Source organism: Triturus cristatus, chromosome 11 (genome assembly GCF_964204655.1).
Source record: "Triturus cristatus chromosome 11, aTriCri1.1, whole genome shotgun sequence".
NCBI lineage: Eukaryota > Metazoa > Chordata > Amphibia > Caudata > Salamandridae > Triturus > Triturus cristatus.
Window position 1 is genome coordinate 670,389,743 of NC_140594.1, and position 22,864 is coordinate 670,412,606.

General features: G+C 42.8%; 1 protein-coding gene across 1 annotated transcript in view; it reads right to left on the minus strand.

Annotated features, from left to right (window-relative positions):
- Positions 1–22,864, minus strand: part of FARSB (phenylalanyl-tRNA synthetase subunit beta) — a 267,705-nt gene that overhangs the window by 208,831 nt on the left and 36,010 nt on the right. The window contains exons 5-6 of the mRNA XM_085634265.1: positions 22,428–22,543; positions 15,940–16,090 (exon numbers count right to left, since the gene is read on the minus strand). Of these exons, the coding sequence (XP_085490391.1) occupies positions 15,940–16,090; positions 22,428–22,543 (267 nt within the window). The remainder of the gene's footprint in view (positions 1–15,939; positions 16,091–22,427; positions 22,544–22,864) is intronic.

The following is a 22,864-nucleotide window of genomic DNA, read 5'->3' on the forward strand; positions in this document are numbered from 1 at the left end:
TGCAAAATGGAACTACAGGCCTGCCATTGCAGCCCGTGTATGTTAGTGCTTGCACCACTTACTTAAGATATAGGTTTATTATACCTAAGGGTCACTGCTCTTAAAACCAATAAGTCACCCCTGTAGCAGGCCTTTACAATCCTGAAGGCAGGGTGCTTGGTTCTAAGTGAGAGGGTGCCCCTGCATGAGCAGAGCACCCCTACAGCCTTCGGAGACCATGCTCCCTGGTTGTCAGTGAAGCAGCCATATACAATATATAGGAGGGGCATGACGCGACCGCGTGATGACCAACTCTAAAACGGCTAAAACAAGCCCTATCGTGTTTGGTGTCAAATAGGTTGGAATAATACCTCCACACCGGTAACCGGGGAAGTAGGATTCCACCCCTCAGAACCGAGCTTCATGGGGTCCCTGGTGTTCCCGGTACCAGCCTTCTAACTCTGGACAGTACAAAATGGTTGCTGACGACCAGAGACACATTTCTGGCTTTCTGCTGCTGAGCCAAGCTCGAACAGGGAAGACAGAATAGGCACCCTGTCACAGGGAGGTGCGACCACCTCCCAGACAGGATTTAGGGTTATAGGGCGGGGTGGGTGCGCTTGCCAGAGACTTAAAGTCTGCATGAGGGGCACATTTGGCGTCCCTGTACATAGTCCAAACCAGTCCTGGGAGCCGTTGGCTCCTGCTCTGGCACAAAACTGGACAAAGGACATGGGAGTAACCTCCCGCCTGTCCAGACCCTCCCCTGGGAGGGTCCCCTGAATCTTTCCAACCCTCTCCCGTGGTTACTTAAGGGCTTGCCTGGCTGCAGGACCTTAGATTTGTTGTGGACAAGATTCTAACCTGAAACCACTGCACTTCGACCGTCTGGGCACGCAGGACTTCGTTTGGGCCCGACTTAGTCTCCCTCAGTCTGAAGCATCGTCTGTGCCCGTGCACCATACAGGCTCCGTGCAGGACCTGTGGAGCATCAAGGACAACCTAAGATATCTCCCTTGGAGTGAAGGAGTCACTCCCCTGCATTCGCAGGCACCCCAGCACTGCTGACCGGTCTGCTGATCCCGAGCTCCTATGGACTCTGAAGGGTCCAGCAACACGGGAGGAGTGTTTCTACTTCCCTCGAGGCCCAAGCTGCCCTTTCACCAAGTTTGAGGTCAGAATACCCCGTGGGAGCTGCAATACCCGAACCTCTATGCACGGCGTACTTTTGCAAGTGCATGTGCTTTTTGGCAATTCTACAACAAGTGCATGTAGCCCCAAACTCTGGCGACTTTCTGCACAAAGATCTTCATCCACCTCACACCAAGTGCTCCGCGGCTTGCTGTTTTGTGAAGCTGCTTGAGGTCCTCTCGCGACTCCTGTCCCTCTGGCCTGTGGGTCCATTTGAGGGTCAACTTTGATTTTCTTGGGCTCCCCTGGTTGCTCCAGGCTTGCCCTGACTCCCCTGTGTGTGGTGAGTCTCCTGGACCTTGCTGGTCCAAACTGTATAATACCTTGAATTTCTGCGTGGGTTGCCGTTGCCAAGGCTTGTTGGTGCTCCCGCCGGACACCGACCCCTCAGCACTCGACATCCTTCGTGGGACAGCTCGTATCCAGCTCCTGGCTGCCTCGACATCGCCTGGTCCCAGCAGCTGCAAAATCAAGCTCACTGTCAACTATCCTGAAGCACCTGACATCGGTGGGCATTCATCTACCGAGCCCCTGGTCACTCCCAAGTGACCCAGACTCTGTTCCCTCTGCTTTCAGGTACTCTCGACTAGAATCCACATTTGGATTCCAACGGACATTCTTCTCCCTTCCAGCAGAGGCTCTTCTACGAAGTCCTCCATTGGGTTCGGCGGCGGTTTCAGACGCCACTTCATACCTATGCACCTGGCTTCCCTAGGTTAGGTAACTTGGGTACTTCGGTATCTACGGGTAGGGTGGCTCTCCAACCTTCTGTCTTCCACGGGGTTTCTTCGTAGTCCACTGGGAAGGGTCCTTAATCTCTAAAACTCAAACCGCGACTTTCACATAGAGTTGTACGGAGCATACGGTCTTGTTCCCACACTGCACCCGTCGTCCGTAGGGTCCCTATGTACTCACCTTGGGTGGTTCCTTGGGGTCCTAGCGATTCTACATCCTCTCGACAGCGGCCAGACTAAAGTCGTGATACTTATACCACTTTCTTAGTATACGGTTTGGTCCCCTCCTGGGGCCCACTGTGTATTAGTGTTATTTACTGTCGTTTCTGTGCTTAAGTATTGTGTGGTTTGTGTCGTGTCTCTGTGTAGGAGATACTGTAACATACTAGATAGTGTTATATAATAAATACATATTTTTTATAACAATTGTGTGATTCTCTTTTCATTTAATCTATACTATAAGATTGCATTCTGGTGAAACAAGCTGCTTTACATTCCTTCAAGACTTAGCCTGAAGGCTGCTCTCCACAGCTACCACTTGGATAGCTTTCTAAGGGTGCCTGAGACATCCTAAATCTCCATAAGGGTTGTTTGGGCTGGTGCAGGGTGCCCACTTTAATTAGTGGACACCATATACCAGACCAGCCTCTCACACCACTCTTAACTCCACATTTACATACCTTGAAAATACATATGTATATCCTTAAGTTGCGAATATGTGAAGTTAAGAATAGTAAACAGATTCATAGTAAATCTATACTAGTAATTGTTTTTGAACGGTAAAAGCAACGATAAATGAAGCACAATAATTAGAACATTTTATTGTTGTAAAAAATAAAGATTTAGAATTGTTAATGCTAGTTGAGACATACGGGGTACAAGTAACCCACGCCACCATGCAAGAAAGCCTACCACTGCTTTTGTTTCCAGAGCGTTACCTTAAGCAGAAAGGAGGTACTTTGTAATTGAGAAAAATAACTTGCTAGGTGTCTGCATACAAGTGAGAGTTTTTGGCTCATGGTCTTGTACAGTGAATATGCTTTGAGATCTGATCACAAGCCAGTGTTGAAAGAATGGAGCCCACAAGCTCCAATGATCCAAGATTTGGCTATGTTAGTCTATAAGCTGCAAGAAAATCACAGTGAATCTGAAAATGTTCAAGAGTGAAGAACTGTTTGGTAATTTATCAAGAAAGCCATTAGTGTGACAAAAAGAGGATGGCCAGTTAAAGAGTGGGTCAGTATTGGGGAGTGTTCAGGATGTAGTGGAGGTGATGAATGGCACAAGTACATACTGAACCATTAATATAAGTTTTGATCATACTGATGGAAGGAAGACCAGAGTGTAAAGTGGAAAAAGCTTTGCAACCCTACTGGAAGGCTAGAGATGAAATATCATAAGAATCAGATCTTTTTGTTGAGAGGCTGCCTTGTAGGGATGTGAGAAGGGGTTTGACTCATTTAGAAACTTCAACAAAAGTAATAGAGAGGTACTGGTGCATCAGGAATGGCTGGGAAAATGTGAGTGGAAAGGGAAGTGCATAGAGAAGGCAAAGAAAGAGACTGATGACCAGACATGCACCATTCATGTGTGCAGCAGCTGTATGTCACAATATTCCAGTCAAAATGTCGGCCTGTTTATACATCAGGATCATAATATTATATTACTAAAATTTCAGCTAGGTAAGTGTAGGTTTAACATTATTAAACATAAAAGAATAGATACTACACTGGATTTTCAGCAAATATTGTGATTGAACTATATACCTGCAGATACATCATAATAATATTGGTTCCAAACGTTCGTCACAGCAGATTTACTATTATTAATTCCGCAGTGACAACATTTTGGAGTCAATATTGGCACAATACCTGCAGGTTGGTATTAAGACCACAATATGTTTGCACAACACCAGTGTAGCTACTGTAAAAAACAAGTGAGAGAATTTTAGCAGTCCAATGTGTGAGTTGACTATCAGTTAAGCATTTTCAATGTATTTTCGTTAATTGTTAAAATTGGAAAAACTTGCTTTTATGAGTAAGATCCTTCCGGGCTAACACCCCTCAGGAAGTTGTTTACCTGAGCAGGTAACTGAAATCTTAAGGGATAATTGAATGCATAAATATATATATTTTTTAAATGAGTAAAGGTTAAACAGTTCATACAGTAGAATGGAATAAGACAGGACAACACGTCAAGCAAATTAACAATCATTAGTAGGAAACAACAAATTGTAGTAGCTTGAAAGAAGAAACTGATGAAGACCGTTTAAGACAGGGTCAGCAACATGTAACTCCGAAGCTACTGGTAGCTCACCGGTACTGCGGAAGTAGCTCTCTGAAGTGCAGTACACCACACTATGCAGTTCAGAGGGTCTACCCTAGCCATAATAAAGAAAATCAGTTTGCAAGAAAAGACAAGATTATTTTTTAAATGATTTAAACAAAAAAAATCGAAAGTGCATATTTGATTGGAAACTATGTATTTTGATACACTGATATGCTGAGGTTTGTAAACAAAAGGATTGAAAATCCCAAACAAATTCAAACTTCTATATGAATGATAGTTCATACAGAGTTGGTCTAGATTTATAGCTTTTAGTACTTTTTTTGAGTCAGTGGACAGTTACTTCTGTGACTGTTCCTTTATTAATCACAGAGACATTTTATTAAGGCAAAGCTTTTCCTGACGCTGCTGGTAGCAACCCCGTCTTATGTGTCGTATGGCTGGTGCTCAATTCCAATATCAAATTCTAAATATCATCGAACCAAAATACTGTATGCACCATATAGACTACCACAATAACATGAAATAAGTATGTAAAGGTAAGCATAGTTTTATTTACATTCTTACCATTACCTCAATTTATTTTGAAGATCTATATATTTAGGGGAAAGTAGATGAGTTTATAATTGAAAATCTATACTTACCTAGATACAAGTACGTTCATGATATTGTATTAATTTAATTTAATATTCTGGATATCATATTTTTGCATCACTCAGTATTGCGACATACATCTTAATGGTCACTGCTTGCAATTTTGTATGGTGGCGCCACTACTCTGTCTCTGATGTGGACACTGCTGTAACAATTGTCGAAGTCATTAGTAGCTCATGACTATTTCCATCAGAATGAAGTAGCTCTTGCTATAGAAACAAGCATTAAAAATGCAATAGGTCTCGCCTTTCATTAAGTTAAAGCCATTTGCGTTGCTATACAATACCATTAGCAAAGCAAATGGCTTTAACTTAATCAAAGGTGAAACCTATTGCATTTTCAATGCTTGTAATACCCATGTCCTGGGTACCAGAGGTACCATTTACTGGGTACTTACAGGGGTGCTAATGTCTTCGCTAATTGGGTTGCAATTAGACATTTACCTGTTTTAAGGGAAAGAGCACTGACACGGGGCCTGGTTAGCAGGTACCCAGTTCCCAATCAGTCGAAAAGCATCAGTACGAAGGCAAAAGGTGGGGGTAACCATGTCAAAAGGGTGCACTTTTCTACGGAACCCAAAAGCTGGGGCACTGGAGAGGTACAGACAGTGTGAGGCCCATTGGCTTTGAGCACTAGAGAAGTTCAGATACTGTGATGGCACGGTTTGGGATCTCAAGATGGGTACAGATAGTGTGAGACCCATGGGTTGGGAGTGCTGTAGACTTAAAGCCACTGAGTTCCTGGAGCACTAGAAAAGTACAGATAGTGTGAGTCATGAGAATTGGGAGCCTAAGAGAGGTACAGATTTATGAAGTGCCAGGGTCTGGGAGCACTAGAGAAGCGCATATAGTGTGAGGTCCTTGGGCTGTGAGCACTAGGAAAGTACAGAAAGAGGGAGTGCCAGGACTTGGAAGTGTCAGAGAGGCAAGAAAGCCTGGGTCCCACTTCCACTTGCTGGGAGCACTAGATACAGATAGTGTGTGTCCCAGGGTCTGGGAGCACTATAGAGGTAGAGATAGTTGGAGATCCTTGTGCTGGGAGCACTAAAGAGGGGCTACAAGGTTGAGGTGAGGTCCAGGAGCTGCAGGTATTACAGAGGTATAGGCGCTAGGAGGTCCAGAGCCAGCAGCTGTCTGTTGCCATTGTAGGAAGAGAGGGTTATAAGAGGGCCAGGGAGAGCTGCAGGAAGTGTGAGGTTCAATAACAGTGGCGCACCTCGAGTTTCAGGCACTGTGGCTAAAAGGACTGCCTGTCCATAGGTGGGAGAGAGATCCAGACATTGAGACCCAGAATCAGAAGGCGTGAATCGGTTAACTTTGTGTGTGAAATGCACGAATCAGCGCTCACAAGTACCAAGTTTGCCGTCTTTAGCATACGCTTGGCTCTCAGCACATAGTTTGGAGGTGGCATTTCTTTATGGTTACCTTTCAAACCAGACTCTTTTTACCTGCTGACTAAGTACAGCTGCAGTGTGCCATCCATATAAAGCACTGCAGTGACTCTGCTTCTTGTATGCAGATATTGTGGTAAAGCCGACTAAACCCTGTATTCATCGTCGCGGTGGGAGTGGGTGGGGGAGGCGGGTGGAGTGAGCGCTGCATCGTGGTGAACGCATGAGGGGCGGGGGGAGTGAGCGCGGTAGCATGGTGAAGCGATATTTAGACAAGATGGCATCTGACTGTCCAGGCGGGGGGAGTGAGCGCGGCAGCGTGGTGAACGCGCGAGGGGCAGGGGGAGTGAGCGCGGCAGCGTGAACGCGCGAGGGGCAGGGGGAGTGAGCACGGCAGCGTGGTGAACGCGCTATTTAGACAAGATGGCGTCGGACTGTCCACAGTCCGTACGGACACGTGCATGCTGTCTGCATTGGACAGATGGCGAGAGCAGCCATCTTTGTCCATGCAGACGCGTGCATGCAAGCGTTGGGGAGAATTGATTCCAAAAGGTACTCCCCATGGTGAGAGCAGTGCAGGCGCTGCTTTCGCCAGGCGAGACCTAAAAGGCTGGAGATCCCTGGTATAAGAGATGGTGACTGTGCACAGACGTACTGTTAATGAGGTGACATGCTTATCATCTTTCTTAATGCAAGATAGTTTAGTAAGTCAAGTACAGGGTGGGCAGACTGAAAGTGTCAGAAAGTTATGGTGGAATAAAGGGGTGGGTTATTTCTAAGTGGTTTTAACAGAGAAAGTGAATTTCAAGAAGGAACAACATTTCAAAAGATGCTGTAGCGGTAAAGGTACAAAGGAGGCATCAAGTAGGTTTCTTTAGGTTTAGTTCATGCAGAAAACAGACAAAAAGGACTGGAAATAAGATTTTCTTAGAGAATAGACAGAGATGGAATAATTCGAAATTGATGCAATATAGGAAATTGTAAAATAATGTTGCTGGTGTTAAGGAGGACAAAAGTCAAGAAGATTCAGATCAACAGAGAAAGAGGAGGTGGTTAGTTCAGATAGGATAGCACATGGATGTTTAATCATGTGGTGCTTGTGTTTAAAGGATGATGTGAGGAAATGTACCTGTGGTATAAGAACTACTAGTTATCTTAATAACTTTGCAAGAGCATCAAGTCAGTTTCTGGTATTCACTGGAGCTAAGAGTGTGCATGGAGTCTAAATGCCTGCAGCAATAGTTTGTAGCTGTTTAAGGAAAGGGGTTTAAAGAGAAAAGCTAGGCAAAGCATAGCGTATAACATCCCCAGCTCACAGAATGTGTTAAACTCTCCTGGGCTTTAAATGTTAACAATCCTCTATGAATCAGTTTCGCCTTACTGACAAGTGGTTCAGGTTCCCTTTTCGGATATGTTGGTTAATAAACCTTTTAATGAAAAAAAATGGTCAGGAGTATGCATTTAATGTCTAAAAAATGTATTTGTAGGGGCACACATCTCCATAGTCTGAATTCTTGGCAGTGTAGTTTGGACAGCTAGGCCGAGGGTTCAATAGCTCCCAGCCACAAACATCAATCAAAATTTGGGCTGCTGATTTGAGGCCATAAGTTAGTAGTGTTGATCTTTCATAACAAGTGTTCCAAATTATTTTTGTCAACTGGCATTTAAGTATTGAACTTTGATCAGCAGGAGGAGATCATAAAAGTGAAAATCTTGAATGCCTGTTCTAAGTCTGTTAGGCTCTAGAAAGGGCCATTCCCCCCAAGATATCTTCTTGACAATGAAAACCCTTGAATTTCCATTTCTGCAGATTTCTTGGAACCTTTTACATAACACACATCAGTAATATGGCTAATATTTCATACTGCAGCCCTTTCAAGTGTGGGTGGATCATGATTTTGTGGAGATGTTGGCAATTTTGTAACACATTCTACAGGGTTTTCAGTTCAAATTGTGTTCATTAGCCATCTGTCATAGATATCACAGCTGTTTGATCTAACATCCAGGTTGCCACTGCCATGACAAAGGCAGTGGTAGGCGGGATGGAAAAGTCATGCCCTCCTACCATGCTATTCTATATTACACCTGGTCATTCACTTGTGTCTTGTGGTAGATCTGGATATTTTCTAACTTGTCTGACAACATTGGCAGGAACAGCCTGTTTTCTACTTATCTTGCTAGGATGTAGATACTTCAAAAGAGCAAAAAGATACAGATAGTTAATTAGAGTGAAGCACTCTCTATCCTAAATACACTTGACTTCAAGTCGATGTTACGGATTCCTTCTTTGAAAATATGGCACTGATCTCATTGCTCAGTTATCAATTTTCACACACTTGAGAGCTTCTGAAAAGTGAATTGCCATTGAATGGCAGGTCGATATTTGTTCTTTGCATCTCAAGGTGAAATTGTGGCTCCGTCGACTAACTGATATACTGAAGGGATTCGCTTTTGACCCGATGCTCACAGGTTCAAATCCCAGCACATCCACCTCGACCTTTCATCTGCCCTAGTTTAATAAAAATGAGTATTACTGAGTTGGGTAACAATCAAAACTTTCACTACTTAGGCCCAAGATATCTAAGAGTGAACCCATGCTTTAGAAATACACAGGTTATACATTATGTCTGAAACCAGCCGTCTGGACCAAGTACTGCCATACTGGACAGTTTTGTTTATAGCTGCAGTTGGTTAGGTCTATGTACATTCATTTGCCAATTATGGCTTCAGGTTTAGCTCACACTCTTTCAAGCCTGACTTAGTCTCTAATCAAGAATCTTCTATTATCAAGTTAATTAACGTAACAATATCAGGTCACAGCTGCCAAGGATCACTATGGCATTAGCTGCCTTTACAAGTGTCTTCAGAAAGTTGTTGATAAACATTTCTAGGGGACCACATGTTTTCAGAGGTCGCTGGCTGCAAGACAGGTCGTAGGTTCGCAGAAGATGGAGACAGGCCAGTAAGGCTGGGGTCAAGGCCGTGGTCTTCTTCGGTCTGCTCTACAAGGATGTCTTCTTTCTTCTTAGGTCGTCGCAGATCTGAGTTCCAGGTATGGGGGAGCCACCTAAATACTAGATTTAGGGGCGTTTTAGGAGTAGCAGGTAGGGCCAATGGGCACCTTCCCTGGGGTGACTACACCCTCTATTTAGCCACCCTCCTGCGGAGGGGGCATAGGCCTGGCCCTGATTGGAGGGGTCCCCTCCCATCTTCAAGATGGCGGGGACTAAGGGATGTGCTTCACCTCGCGTCCCCCATCCTTAGGGGTGGGGTTGGCACAAGTGGGCACTCCTATTCATTTAAATGTTTCCACCGGTTTTCCCGCCCAAAGTGGGGGTGTAAACCGGGGGCTGCCCTCTGCTGCTAGCAGCAGAGGCTGGGGGTCAAATTACAAAGGCGAGCAGGCCTTTGATGCTTCCTCCTTCGAGCACTGGCCTATCCTGGGGGAGCAGGGGCACTCTACTCAGGGGCCCAGAAACATGTTTGGTGGTATCTGGATGGCTACAACCAGTCAGAGACCACACCAGGTTTGGTAGGTTTTCAGGAGGCATGTCTGAGGTGCCATCTGAGTACTTGGTACAATAAATCTTTCACTGGCATCATGGCTGATTTATCGAGAGGAGTAGTTTGGTAACAAACACTTCTGCGTTCAATGAAGCCATCATGATGCTGTAGAACTCCAGATGTCGAGTTTCCAGTCCATGTACTCTCTATGGCTTCACTGGCACTTACAATAGTAAGGAATGGATCTTAATATTGTAGGGGCATAACTGCTGAGGAAGATCTATCCTCGCCTGTGGTATACAGCACCCTGCCTTAGAGCTGTGAGGCCTGCTAAAAGGATGCTTTCCTATACTTTCAAGCAGTGCTGGCTGCCATGTCAACTTTGTCGATTTCTCCCTCACAGGGGCATGGTCCCAGTGAGGAGGATACCAGGGGACCCTCTTCAGCTCCCAGGCCTGATCTACCCAGGGTACCATTACTAGGGACTTACAGGGTGCTGAAGTACCAATTGTGGGTATGTTTTGGGGAAGAAGCATTGGCACAGGGGACTTGGTTGGCAGGGACCAAGTGCACTACAATTGAAACCACATCAAACCAGGCACACAGTGGGGCTAACCTTGCAAAAAGAGGCACTTTCTCACATTTTCAGATATATTTCTTCCCCCAACATGCATTTTCAAATGTTTTTTTAAGATTGATTTGAAGCCAAAGGGCAACACCTTGTATCAGTAATGGTTGTTGCCCACAAGAAACGTAAAAAAGTCAATGATTCAGTGCTATTGGAATACACAACTAAGCATACTGAATATCTATGACACATACAATCCCATTGATTGAGTCCACAATACAAATGATACAGGACAAGCATCCTGAACGTTACTTTTCTTATTTATTTTTCACATCCAAATACAGAACTGGTCCAACTTCTTGCATACATTGTTTCTTTCGGAAAAGAGTGTAACAGGAATGAATACATTTTCTGTCTTTTGGAGTTAGTGACACTATCCTCAGCTTGTTTCAGCAGATGAATTGCCCTCTTGTTGAAGGCTTTCCTAATAGCATTTAGACATCTTGGGAAGCATTGCAGGCGGAGAGGCATTAACACTTAAAAGGATATTCATGTTGTACAGTATTCAGCGCTTATCTGTCTTTTGTGATTCTATGCCACTTCTCCAGACTCATGATGCTTTCCCCACAGTGGAGTGTGTGACTGTGGAGAGGGGCAAGAAAAGAGTCACAGCTTGCCCCCAGCTGGAGCATTTCCTGAAGCCACAGATGCTTGCTGACCTCCTCTTCCCCTAAATGGGGTGCCTTCTATGTTAGGATTGCCTTTACTACTAATGATGTTATGACTACTTATGGGTTTGAACCCCTTCTGGTGAAAATACCAACAGTCTTGGAACTGTACTGTTTTTCTTTAGTATTCTTTCTTCCCACTCCCACGGGCTTTTGTGCGTCCCCAACATATTCCATCCATTGGTTTCAAATAGAGTTTTCCAAAGTAATTGCTATAGGAAAGTAGGATCTGCTTTTATGGTTACCCCCACTTTTTGCCTGGTGCTATGCTGTTTGACTAGTCTGACTGGGATCCTGCTAATCAGCACCCCAGTCTCTCTGCTTTCTCCCCTAAATTGTTATGGTAAGTACTTGGGTACATCCCAGATTGGATACTGGGGCACCCTTATCTGTATATGGTACTAAGGTACCCAGGGCATAGGAACCCCAGGAGTCACCCATGGGCTAAGGCATGTATCATGTCACCATTTGGAGACCATTCAAACTGCCACTACAGGCCTGCCATTGCAGCCTGTCTAAGCAGGTGCTAACACCTCTTGAGACAGATATAGGTTCCCTGTATCTAGGATCACTGCACTTAAAACCTATAAGTCACCCCTACAGCAGGCCTTTTCAATCCTGACGGTAGGGTGCTCGGTTTGAAGTATGAGGGTGTCCCTTCATGAGCAGGACACCCCTACAGCTTTCGGGATCAATTCTCCCAGGTTGTGAGACAGCCATTTAACATATAGAGGGGCACCGCGTCATTACGCGATGATCGTCTCGAAACTGGCTGTAATGAACCCGGTCATGTTTGGTATCAAACATGTTGGAACAAACCCCCACACCATAAACAATGTGGGAGGTATGATTCCAACCACTGTAAAGGCCCTCAGTTAGGCCCTCAGTGCTCCCGGGACCAGTCTTCTAGACTCGGACAGCACAACATGGCTGCCGCCGACCAGAGACACAATTCTGCCCTCCTGCTACTGAGCCAAGCTCAAGAAGGGGAAGGCAGAACAATAGATATTCGGTCATAGGGAGGTGTGACCACCCAGGTTTAGTGTATTGGGGCCGGGTGGGAGCACTTGCCAGCCCCAATCAGTCTGCTTGAAGGGCACATTTGGTGCCCTCCTTGCATAGTCCAGTTCAAACCAGCTCAGGGAGCAGTTGGATCCCACTCTAGCGCGAAACTGGACAAAGGACATGGGAGTATCCTCCCCACTGTCCAACCCTGAATCGTCCCAACCCTTTCCTTAGGGTACTTAAGAGCTTACCTGAGGGTGGGTCGCTAGATTCATCGTGGGACACGATTCAATTCAGACAACACTTCAACTTCGACTGTCTGGGCATTCTGGACTTCGTAGGACTTCGCTCTGGGCATCAAAGGCTGCAGCCGGCAAGACTCCTGCTGCTCCTATCTCTCTGCTCGTCTGCTGCAACGTCCATGCCTGTGCTCCATACAGGAAACCTTCCAAGGTCTGTGGGCACCCAAGACACCTGAAGGAATCTTCCTTGAAGTGAAGGAATCACTTACCTGCATCTGCAGACACTGCAACTAAGCTGACTAGTCTGCTGATCCTGGGCTTCCACGGACTGGGTAAGGCTCAGCAACACAGGTGGTGGTTCTTCACATCCCTCAAAGCCTGCCTTGTCCTCTCACCAAGGTTGAGGTCAGTAATTCTCGTCCAAGACGTAGGAACCAAACCCCTGTGCACTCCGTTGACTTGCCGTTGCAAAGGCTTGTTAGCTTACTTACATAAAGATCTTCCGGCTCAAAGTAGCCCCAACCTCAAGTAGCTCCAGTGACCACAATCTTCTACCACACTGCATCGCTTGCAACGTGGGCCTGCTTCTTTGGTGAGCTGCTTGAGGTCCTCTTGCGACTCCAGTGCCTCTGGCCTGTGGGTCCTGTTGAGGGTCACCTTTGAATTCTTTGGGCTCCCCGGATTGCTCAGGGCCTGCCCTGACTCCTGTACTTGTGATTCCCCTGGACCTTGCTGGTCCCAACACTGCACCTTCTTCGCTTTCCACATTGTTTGCAGTTGCCAAGGCTTGTTTGTGCTCCCAACGGACACTGGCCCCTTGACTCTCGATATCAGATGTGGGACAGCTTGTTAACGGCTCCTGGTCTTCCACAGCGTCGCCTGGTTCTCACAGCTGCTGCTCCAAGGTCACCGTCATCTTTCTTGCAACACCCTACATCGGTGGGCACTCGACTTCTGTGCCTCCTGGTCACCCTTGAGTGACCAAGATTCTGCCCCGTCTGCTTGCAGGTACTCTCCACCTTGAATCCACCTTTAGGTTCCACAGGACACTTTCACCTTCTCCAGCAGCGGCATCTTCCTGAAGTCTCCCATTGAGTTCGACGACGGTTTCCGATGCCACTGCACACCAATGCACCCGGCTTCCCTGGTGCAGGTAACCTGGTTCCAAGGGTATCCACGGGTGGGGTGGCGCTCCAACCTCTTGTCTTCCAGAGGGTTTCTTCAGGGTCCACTGGAGAGGGTCCTCCTTCTTTAAAATTGCAACCACAACTTAAACGTTGATTTGTACAGAGAACGCGGTTGTGTTCCTACACTGCACACAACCTCCTTGGGGCTTCTGGATACTCACCTTGGGTGGTTCCTTGGGTCCCCAGCACTTGTACGTCCCCGGAGTATTGTCACTATTTTAGTATATGGATTGGTCTCCCCCTGGGCACTGCTGTGTATTCTGTGCTACTTACCTGTTTCTGTTGCAAAGTATTGTGTGCACTGTGTATATCTCCAGCTAGGAGATATCTGTATGTGTTAGTGAGTGTCTTATAATAAATGCATATTTTTATAACTATACTGTGCGTTTCTTTTTTCACTTAATCTATACCTATACCTATAAAATTATGTTCTGGTAAAACAAGCTGCTTTACACTCCTGGACTTAGCCTGAGGGCTGCTCTCCACAGCTACCATTTAGAGAGCTTTCTAAGGTTGTCTAAGACAACTAAAGTCACCATAAGGGTTGTCTGGATCAGTGCAAGGTGTCCACTTACGTAAGTGCACACCATATACTGAGCCAGCCTCTCACAATTGCAGATTAAAGTTTACCTTCTGGGCTTTGGATTTTAAACCCATTAAGTGAACACAGGAGGATCTTTTTATGGTAACGTTATGACAATAGTTTTGTGAAGCCACATCAGCTGAGCTTGCTACTGCAGAGATAACTTGATTCAAGACCATGACGACCTTGGATTTCTTGAAAGTCACCATTTCTATAACTAGAAAGATCTTCTGCAAACAGCTGAAGAGAATCCCAGGCAGCTGTGAGAGGGGCTTTATTATTTGAGAATACAAATCACAAAATCTGGGTGAGTCCATTCTAAAGAAAAGAGGGCCCTGTTTTGGAAATAAGAAAAAGCAGCATGTACAGAGGCTCATGATATAAAGATGTTGCACAGATGGCAAGATCAAGCTTTGAACCACGGGCAATATGGTGCCATAATTTCGATGACAAAGCGCTCCAAAGATGCTTGATGATATTGCAGGTGGAATAAATATCTGGATGATCAGTTTGGCTGCATCTCTCACTAGAACCTCATGAAACATGTTGATTTTACCAACTGGAGAAATTCTCAAAGGTTGTGAGTCAGTTAAAATTAGTGAATACTGTCTCACACTCAATGACTAAGATGTAGGTCTGGCAGTCTAACTCCAAGGAGTACTTGCACTGCCAGTCCGACCTTATGAAATCTTCTCTCTTGAACTAAAGCAATGCGTTAAATAGTGTCCCTTAGGATATTTAGCTTCTTTGGGCTGTAAGAGTATGCCTTGAAGGAATAGGAGTTTGTCCTGAATGTTTAGCAGTCACTGGAACAATCCATAGGCTGAGGGGCAGTTGGAGGTGTTGAAAATGGAAGCTGCAGAGTCACTAGAAGAGATAAAACAGTAAGTGTAGACACTTGACGAGAGGATTGGTGCGATTACTGTGGAGCCAGTCCCAGCATATTCTGAGCCCAATGTGGTCAGAGTCCTCTTAGTCTTCAATTTCCTGACAAAGGATGCAGAAAGGTGAAGACATATTTTTGCAACTGGATGGCGTCTCAAAGTCAATGATTCATCTTTGAGGTCTCACACCATTTCTGCATTTCAAGGAGGCGTTTTGCTGTCTGGACCGTATGAATTTAGCAAACACGTAATAAAGGGGTTCTGTGGGTCTTTTTCAGCCTTCTTTCTGACATATAAGGGACATTTCACAAAAAGATGGCATTCGGTATAGGCGGAAAAGCATTTCCTGTGAGGAATTTATGAAACAAACAAAAAAAAACACACACTACAAACTCATTTTTTTTTGTTTAACAAGTAACAGATTCTCCAAGGTTTGTAAAGATTTTCAGCAAGGAGTTCAGAACTTCATCATTTCATTAATAGACATACAAAAATATCTGGGATAATTGTCACTCTGTTTCCGTAAAGGAGCAGTGTCAATTATCCTCTAATGGCTGCAGCCAGTCTGTTTTCTAAAAATGTTCCTTTTAGAATGCTAGTGGAAGAGGTTATCAGATTTAGTGAGGATTTTAAAAAACAAATTGGCATTTTAAGAAAAACAAATGAAATGTAATTGTACATATACTTTAGATTGACTATCAATAATAAAAGTGTTAAACATACATGTATGTATAAGCACTCTGGGATCTTGCACATGTGAAGGAATATTCAGTGTTTATGACTATAACTGAAGATCCTCTGGAGGAGAATTTAAGTAGTGCAGGTAAATAAAAGTCAGCCCCATTGATACTTTTTTCAATTCACATGCTTTTTGTCCCCACACAGTGCGCAATACTAAACCTTGAGCCCTAAATGATTCCAGATTTTTACCTTAGAGGCTGAAAAACTCCTACATTTCAAACTTATTTTCATACACAAAATAATAGTCATTCATTGATACCTACTCTATAAAGGTCCATGATTTCTGGTGCTGTGAGCTCTGTGCTTTTGTTCAGTGGCTTGAACTTAATGTCTGAAGGAGGAAGAGCTTTATAGGTAAAAGGACCCGAAATGGTATCAAGGTCGTGGGTGCCAATCGCAACCAATGTTCTCCGTCTGAAAATAAAAGGTAAATCAAAAAACAAGGTTAAATAGTTTGGACTGTAATTAGACTCTTGAAATAATCAAACTCCATCACGAAAATGTAAAATGTCAGATACTTTATTTAAATCCAGCTGGTTGATTGATTTTTTTCTAGCACTTAGAATTCAGAAGCAGATTACCAGTTTCAATGTGATGGGTCAGATTAGCTGTTTATTTTGTATGTTGTAAAATCCACTGTAAACACATCAAATAATTCAGTTTTACTATCTAATTTTACAAAACTACTGTAATAGAAACAATCATCCACTATACAGTGTTAGTAATTCTTTTTTATTGCTTGCACAAAATCAAGACACCCCCATACAAGAAATGAAATGCTCTACCAACACAGCTTTAGAAAGCAAGTGGATAAGAGAGGTCAATGATTCACCCAGAACAGAATCCCACCACAAGCCTTACCAAGCAATTAAAATGCAAAAGGACATGAGATGTTGCCATACAACACAATGCAAATGTGTTACAAAAGGGTCTGACAAGGAGAAGATATTTATTTACACACCATAGCTACCTTGAATGTGCAGCTCTCAAAAGCATTGTCCGATATATTACACACACATTGTTTGTCAAATCGCTCAAGTTTCTAACTTTTACTTTTTTTTTTTTAGAATCGAATCCACCACTTATATGTCCTATCTTTGTTGGAAGTCCGTCCTGTAACATTTTCTACACCTTCATCAAACGAGTGGTAGCCTTTTAAAATATTATGCTACCCAACACACAATGATTTCAAACTTGGAGGGTCACATGTTGACTCTAATCTTCAAATCTTGATTATCTTCTTAAGTAACAGAAACGTTATACACAGCATAAAAGTGGCAAAAAAGAGAAAGCTCCCACTGCTACATTTCTTGCAAGAACAAAAAATCATGTTCATGAAGTATAATTTTGCAGTGTGAATTGTCTCAGAAATGTGAAAGGAAATATAAACATAAAAAGTTGCCATTCTATAGAAACCTACAATTTTTTTTAACTTGTTTCATGAAAATGTATGAACCTTCTTAACCATTTACAAAGCTTCCCAACTTTGTTACAAGAGTTTCAACGTTTTTGCTACAATATTGTTAAACCTAATAAAATGATTAAAGTTATAAAAGATTCTTTATAATCAATGCATTTTTTACATGTTCAAACCTTCTTTAACTCCTCATAATTTTTCTTGTTTGGTTTTAGATTATCATCACCTACCACAACACTAGGGAAAGGAAGAGAATATAAATAGTATAGTTACAAAAACCTGTGATGGCTTGGCAGGAAAAAAGCTATAAGATGTTTCTCCTCCTAATCTGGGTATGGCAACCTTCAGTGAAGAAGGGTTGATGGGCTAGGTAATAAAAAAAACAATGCTAAAAGCAACGCTATGTAAATGTGAAAAAAGAGGATTGGTGGGAGGGGAGCACAATAGAAAACTGAAAAACTTCGGGGAGTGGCTACGGCGCCGGACAAAATGGCCGCCTAGCTAATCCGCTCCGCTTCATTGGGACATGTTCGGAGCTTGCTGGTGCACTTCCTGCCCTCCGTATTCCTAAAATCTGCCCGCATCACGCACCGGAAGATGTGGGGACTCCGGTGAGGCAATTTTTGCTGTACGGCGCGCAGCCCTTCATCCCGTTTTCAGGACCGTAGCTTTCTCATCACGGCGCCTGCCATTTTAGGTGCGCGCGCCCCCTCACGCTACAAGATTCCCCGGCATCAACAGTAATGCGGTCTGTATTCCTGCATAATTATCAGCCTCCATCTTCTATGCTGCCTATTTCCTTCTGCTTATACCAGTGGTTATGCAGCGAGGCTGGACTGTAATACCTATTGATATGAGGCATGTGGATTTCAGCTTACAGAAGGTACTTTTCAGGAGGCCACTATTAGCCTCATTCCTAAGGAATGCCGTGATCCTCAATTTTGTAAAAACTATCGTCCGATCTCTTTAGTTAATGTTAATTATAAATTATTTGCTAAATTGCTTGCTTTACGTTTAGACCCTCTTATGACCCATCTTATTGGTAAAGGACAATGTGGTTTTGTTAAGGCTAAACTTACTTTGGATAACTCTCGTCTCTTTCTTAATGTTCTAAATAAGGCCTCCTCCCTTTCTATTCCTTTGGCAGCTATCTCTGTTGATGCAGAGAAAGCTTTTGATAGGGTTGACTGGTCTTTTTTGTTCGCGTCATTGCGCTGGCATGGTTTTGGTCCTAATTTCATCTCCCTTCTGTATTCTGCCCCTAAAGCTTCGGTCCTAGTTAATGGTCTCGTCTCATCCTATTTTCCTATCCAACGTGGTGTTCGTCGAGGTTGTCCTTTATCTCCACTTCTTTTTGTTTTAGCTCTTGAACCCTTTTTGACCTCTTTTCGTAACAATGACTACATTTCTGGCTTTCCTTATGATGATCATCAATTGAAACTTTCTGCATATGCAGACGATATTCTTTTATTTATTTCTACTCCTGAAACGTCTATCTCTCCTTTATTACTTAAATTCACCTCCTTTTCGCAGGTTTCCAGGTACAAAATTCATTCAGATAAGACTGAAATCCTTCCTCTTACCAAATTCTGTTTGCCCCATTTCTTTTCCTCCACTGGGTTTGCTTGGAATGCTTAGAAAATTAAATATCTTGGTATATGGTTTTCTAACTCCATTGCCTCTTCAATTAAACTTAATATGTCTGCGGCCCTTTCTTGAATTGAGAAACTACTCTCCGCTTGGAATCCTCTCTTTCTTTCTTGGTGGGGGCGCTTAGATTCAACTAAGATGATGATCGCCCCAATTCTAATTTATATTTTCTCTATGCCTTCCGTCCACATTCCTGCTATTTATTTTAAACGCATAGATTCGTGCCTTTCTAGATTTCTTTGGAAAACCAAAAGGTCCAGAATTGCTCTATATTCTCTTCGGAAACCAAAATCTAATTGTGGAGTTAATTTCCCGGACTTTTGTCTTTATCATAAATCCTTCTCACTACGACAAGCCTCAAGATGGCTTACCTCAGACTCCTCTCCCTTTTCTCCCCTTTGGCTCTCTATTGAAAATTTTTTACTATTACCTTTTTCCTTCAATGAAGTCATACGTTTCTCTACCAACACTTCTTCTATCTCTCTCCACTTATTTAGACACACTTGTTCCCTCTTGAAGCCTTTAGTCCATTCCACTGCTATTTCTCGTGAATGTTTCTTAGACTACCATATTTGGCATAATTCGCTTATTCTCTTCAATAACAGACTCATTTTTTGGATCGCTTGGAAATTAAAAGGTATTTCATGGGTTAAACAGCTATTTGATGGCATTTCACCTTGTACTTTTCCACAATTCCAGTCCTTATTCCATTGCCCTCATTGCTTTTTGCAGAGGTTTACTACTCTTATGGCGATTTTTCTTGACATTTATTACTCTCTCCCTTCCTCTTCTTCACCTCCACCTCCCCTCCAGAGTCCTCTCCTCATAATACTTCTTACTCTTCCTAAGGCCTCTTATCTACAAATTTTTCTCAGCTCCCAATCCAGCTCGCGTTAAATCTGAGCTCAAACTTTCTTGGGAGTCGGACCTGGGATGATTGGTCTGTCGCTTTTTGGGATAAACTTTGGTCCAGGTCCTTAAAAATTTCTCGCTCTGCTTCCCTTACCCAATCCACTTTCTTTCTGTATCACAGACTTTCTTTCCCCCGTTTCCTTATCTCGTTTTTCTGCTTCTTCCGATTCTAACTTTTGGACTTGTGGTTTTCCTAATGCGGACCTTATTCACCTCTTCTTCCTTTGTTCTGCAGTTTCAGACTTCTGGAAGAAAGTTTGATCATATCTCCAGTCTGTTTGCGATTTCCATTCCTTATTCTATCCCTATCCTCTTTGCTGGTAGTCTCTCGGTTTCTTTAGATCTTTCTCCACACTGCTATGGTCTTTTTGATCTCATGCTCACTCTTGCTTTCCAACACATCTCCTTCAATTTGAAAACTCACAAATCTTTCCATACAACATTGGTGGAATACCCTTTGTCATTTTCATAGACTTGACGTTGCTTTTGCCTCCTCTTGTACTCCAACCATTAATAGAGATCTCTTCTGGTTGCCTCTTACCACCTATTTAGACCAACTGATGTTAAAACATACCTCACGTCAACTCTGAAAATTTCAAACCCCCTTGAATGCTTTCACCCCTGTTTTTAATCTTAAATCTTCTTTATCTGGTTATTCTATTACATATTCTCAGTTCCTAGATAACCTATATTGTTATATTTATACTGTTTTTCTAACATGCCTTTGTTTTATTTGCTTCTTCCTTTATTGCACTGTTTATTTTTCATCTCCTTCCCCTCTCATCCATCCTCTGTTCCCTTCCTTCTCCTTCCCCTTCTTTTTGTATAAAATCCACAAATTGCTTTTATTCTTCCCTTCCAGATATTAGCCAAGTTCTTTGTTATATCACTAAATTTAAATTTTCTTTGTTTTGCGGATATCTTTATGCATAAACAAATTGTTCAATAAAGCTTTTCAAACTTAAAAAAAAAAAGAACTGAAAAACTTCAATAAAGTAACAACTTAAATTAAAATAATGAGAATTTGTAATAATAATACATCAACCATGACAATTTCAAATGTCTTACTGAAATATTTCCAAACCAATTTCTCTCTAATGTTGTCCAGAAATGAAACACTAGCAAAGGAAAGCTGCAGATCCTCAAGCAAGAGTTAAGTGCAATCAGTCTTCCCATCATGGTCAACCCTCCCAGTGACAATTTATTTATGTTAAAATTGAGTCAAACTTCACTGGTAGAATTTGCCATTGTTCTATTTCCCTCTTTCACTCTAGTGTGCACAAACTTTACATGAGTGCACCCCTTCTGAAAAGATCATTTCACATTTGTATTGCTCTGGTCAGAGTTGCACACAACTACAAACCGATTCACACTGCTGCTCAAAAACAGGTGTCAAGTTCTCTATGTACTGATGTGTGACATTTCCATGCTTTGGGCATTCTACTTTCTGACATTCCCATGTTTGCAATATATCAGTGTGCAACAAAAATAAAGAAGACAATTTGAATGCTTTGTGTAAATAACTATGAGGAACTGGATTTGAACTGGAAGGAAGTTGCAAAAAGAAAATTGGATCAGGTCATCTCATCACAATCGATTCAAGACTTTAGGTAGAAGAAATGTCAAAAAACCAAAGGGGGGAGTGAAGAGGTAGTGCTCCAAGAGCATAAGAGGTGGATCCGTTCTCATCTAGTCAGAATATACTAAACAAAGGGAGCCACCCTTATGGGAAAAATGGGGGGGGGGGCATATGGGGAAATAAATGGGATTTGTTTTGCGATTCCCGGTAGAAGAAATGGGCAATGGTGCATCAGTGCCAGATAGACACAAGCATGTGAGACATGATTGTATTGCAGGTAAAATTGGATTTGAATTTGTAATTATAACCAACAACACAGTTAAAATATTTGGGTATACTTTATTTTGTTTTTTATTTGGATATTGTGTCCCCGAAAGTCTGGGATCACCATATCACTAAACAAAGTTGAACACATATATTGGAATTGTTCTTGACCATACACATATAAATGTGTAATGCAATGACTATATAACAAACAAGTGCAAAATAGGACCATTGCTTTAGAATTGGAGATGAACTTCATTTTTTGAGTAATTTGTAGAAGACTCAATTAAGATAGTGTTTACTACAAGAAGCTATGCTTGGTGGTCACAAGTTGAATATTCACACAGTGCTTGATCACGCCCTATGCTTCAGGAAGCTAACAGTGCTTCTGACTTCACTACACACTGCCAGCAGGGAACTGTAGCACCACATTTGCAGAAAAAGTATTAAATGCCAGACTCTATTCCATCAGGGTAGAAGGCGAACAAAACGTTTGATATTTCCATGTTCATAGTAAACAGATATGAATTTACAGTTGACAGCTCTGTGGCATTCACACATTTGCAGGATGCTAATGTGCAACATTACTCAACCATGCAACTACAGTTTTTAGGGAGGCACTCCTGGGAGCCGTTCTCATCAAAGCGCAATCCTATATCCCTACTTTCAAGCATTCCTGCAGCCCTTCCACTCAATTACAGCCCTCCTAAAACTGCAGTGCAACAGATTACAGCATAAATAAAATGCATAGCTGATTTCAGGTTATAGGAAATTATACCACAACCATCTTAATTATTAGTGCCTGTACCCTCCACAGCAAAATTAAATGTTTATCAGTGGTTCTACATGAAGATTATGGAAAGAGCATGCAGGCCTGCAATTCAAAACATTATGATTGACTGCCAAACAAACAATTGTTCAAAGCGCACCTGCAGATGTTCTGGTGAAGTTTTTCTTGCAGCTCAATGAAACTCTCATAGTTTTCCCTAGAAAACATAATGTCCCGGAGAACAGCAGCTACAGCATATGGACGAACCTTGGCTGTCTGCAAAAAAAAAAAAAGTGACAAGAACACATTAAGCACAAGTCATTCACAAGCAAGGGTGTAAGTAGCAAAATAAACAGGATATTTATGTGCTTTAAACATGTAATGTCTAATAGCCAGATCAACATCTAGTAGCATAAGAGTGTTAAACACAAGAGCAAGGGGATTTTCGCCCTGGCCCATGCACTTACTAATAGATATTTACCCTTCGGTACATCAACCAAAAGTCTTGTATTGATGGAAACTTATATGCTTGTTTTCTTGACTTCAGGTCTATGTGAAAAAAGAGCAGTTAAGAAAAGCTTTGGTTTGCCTGCTAAA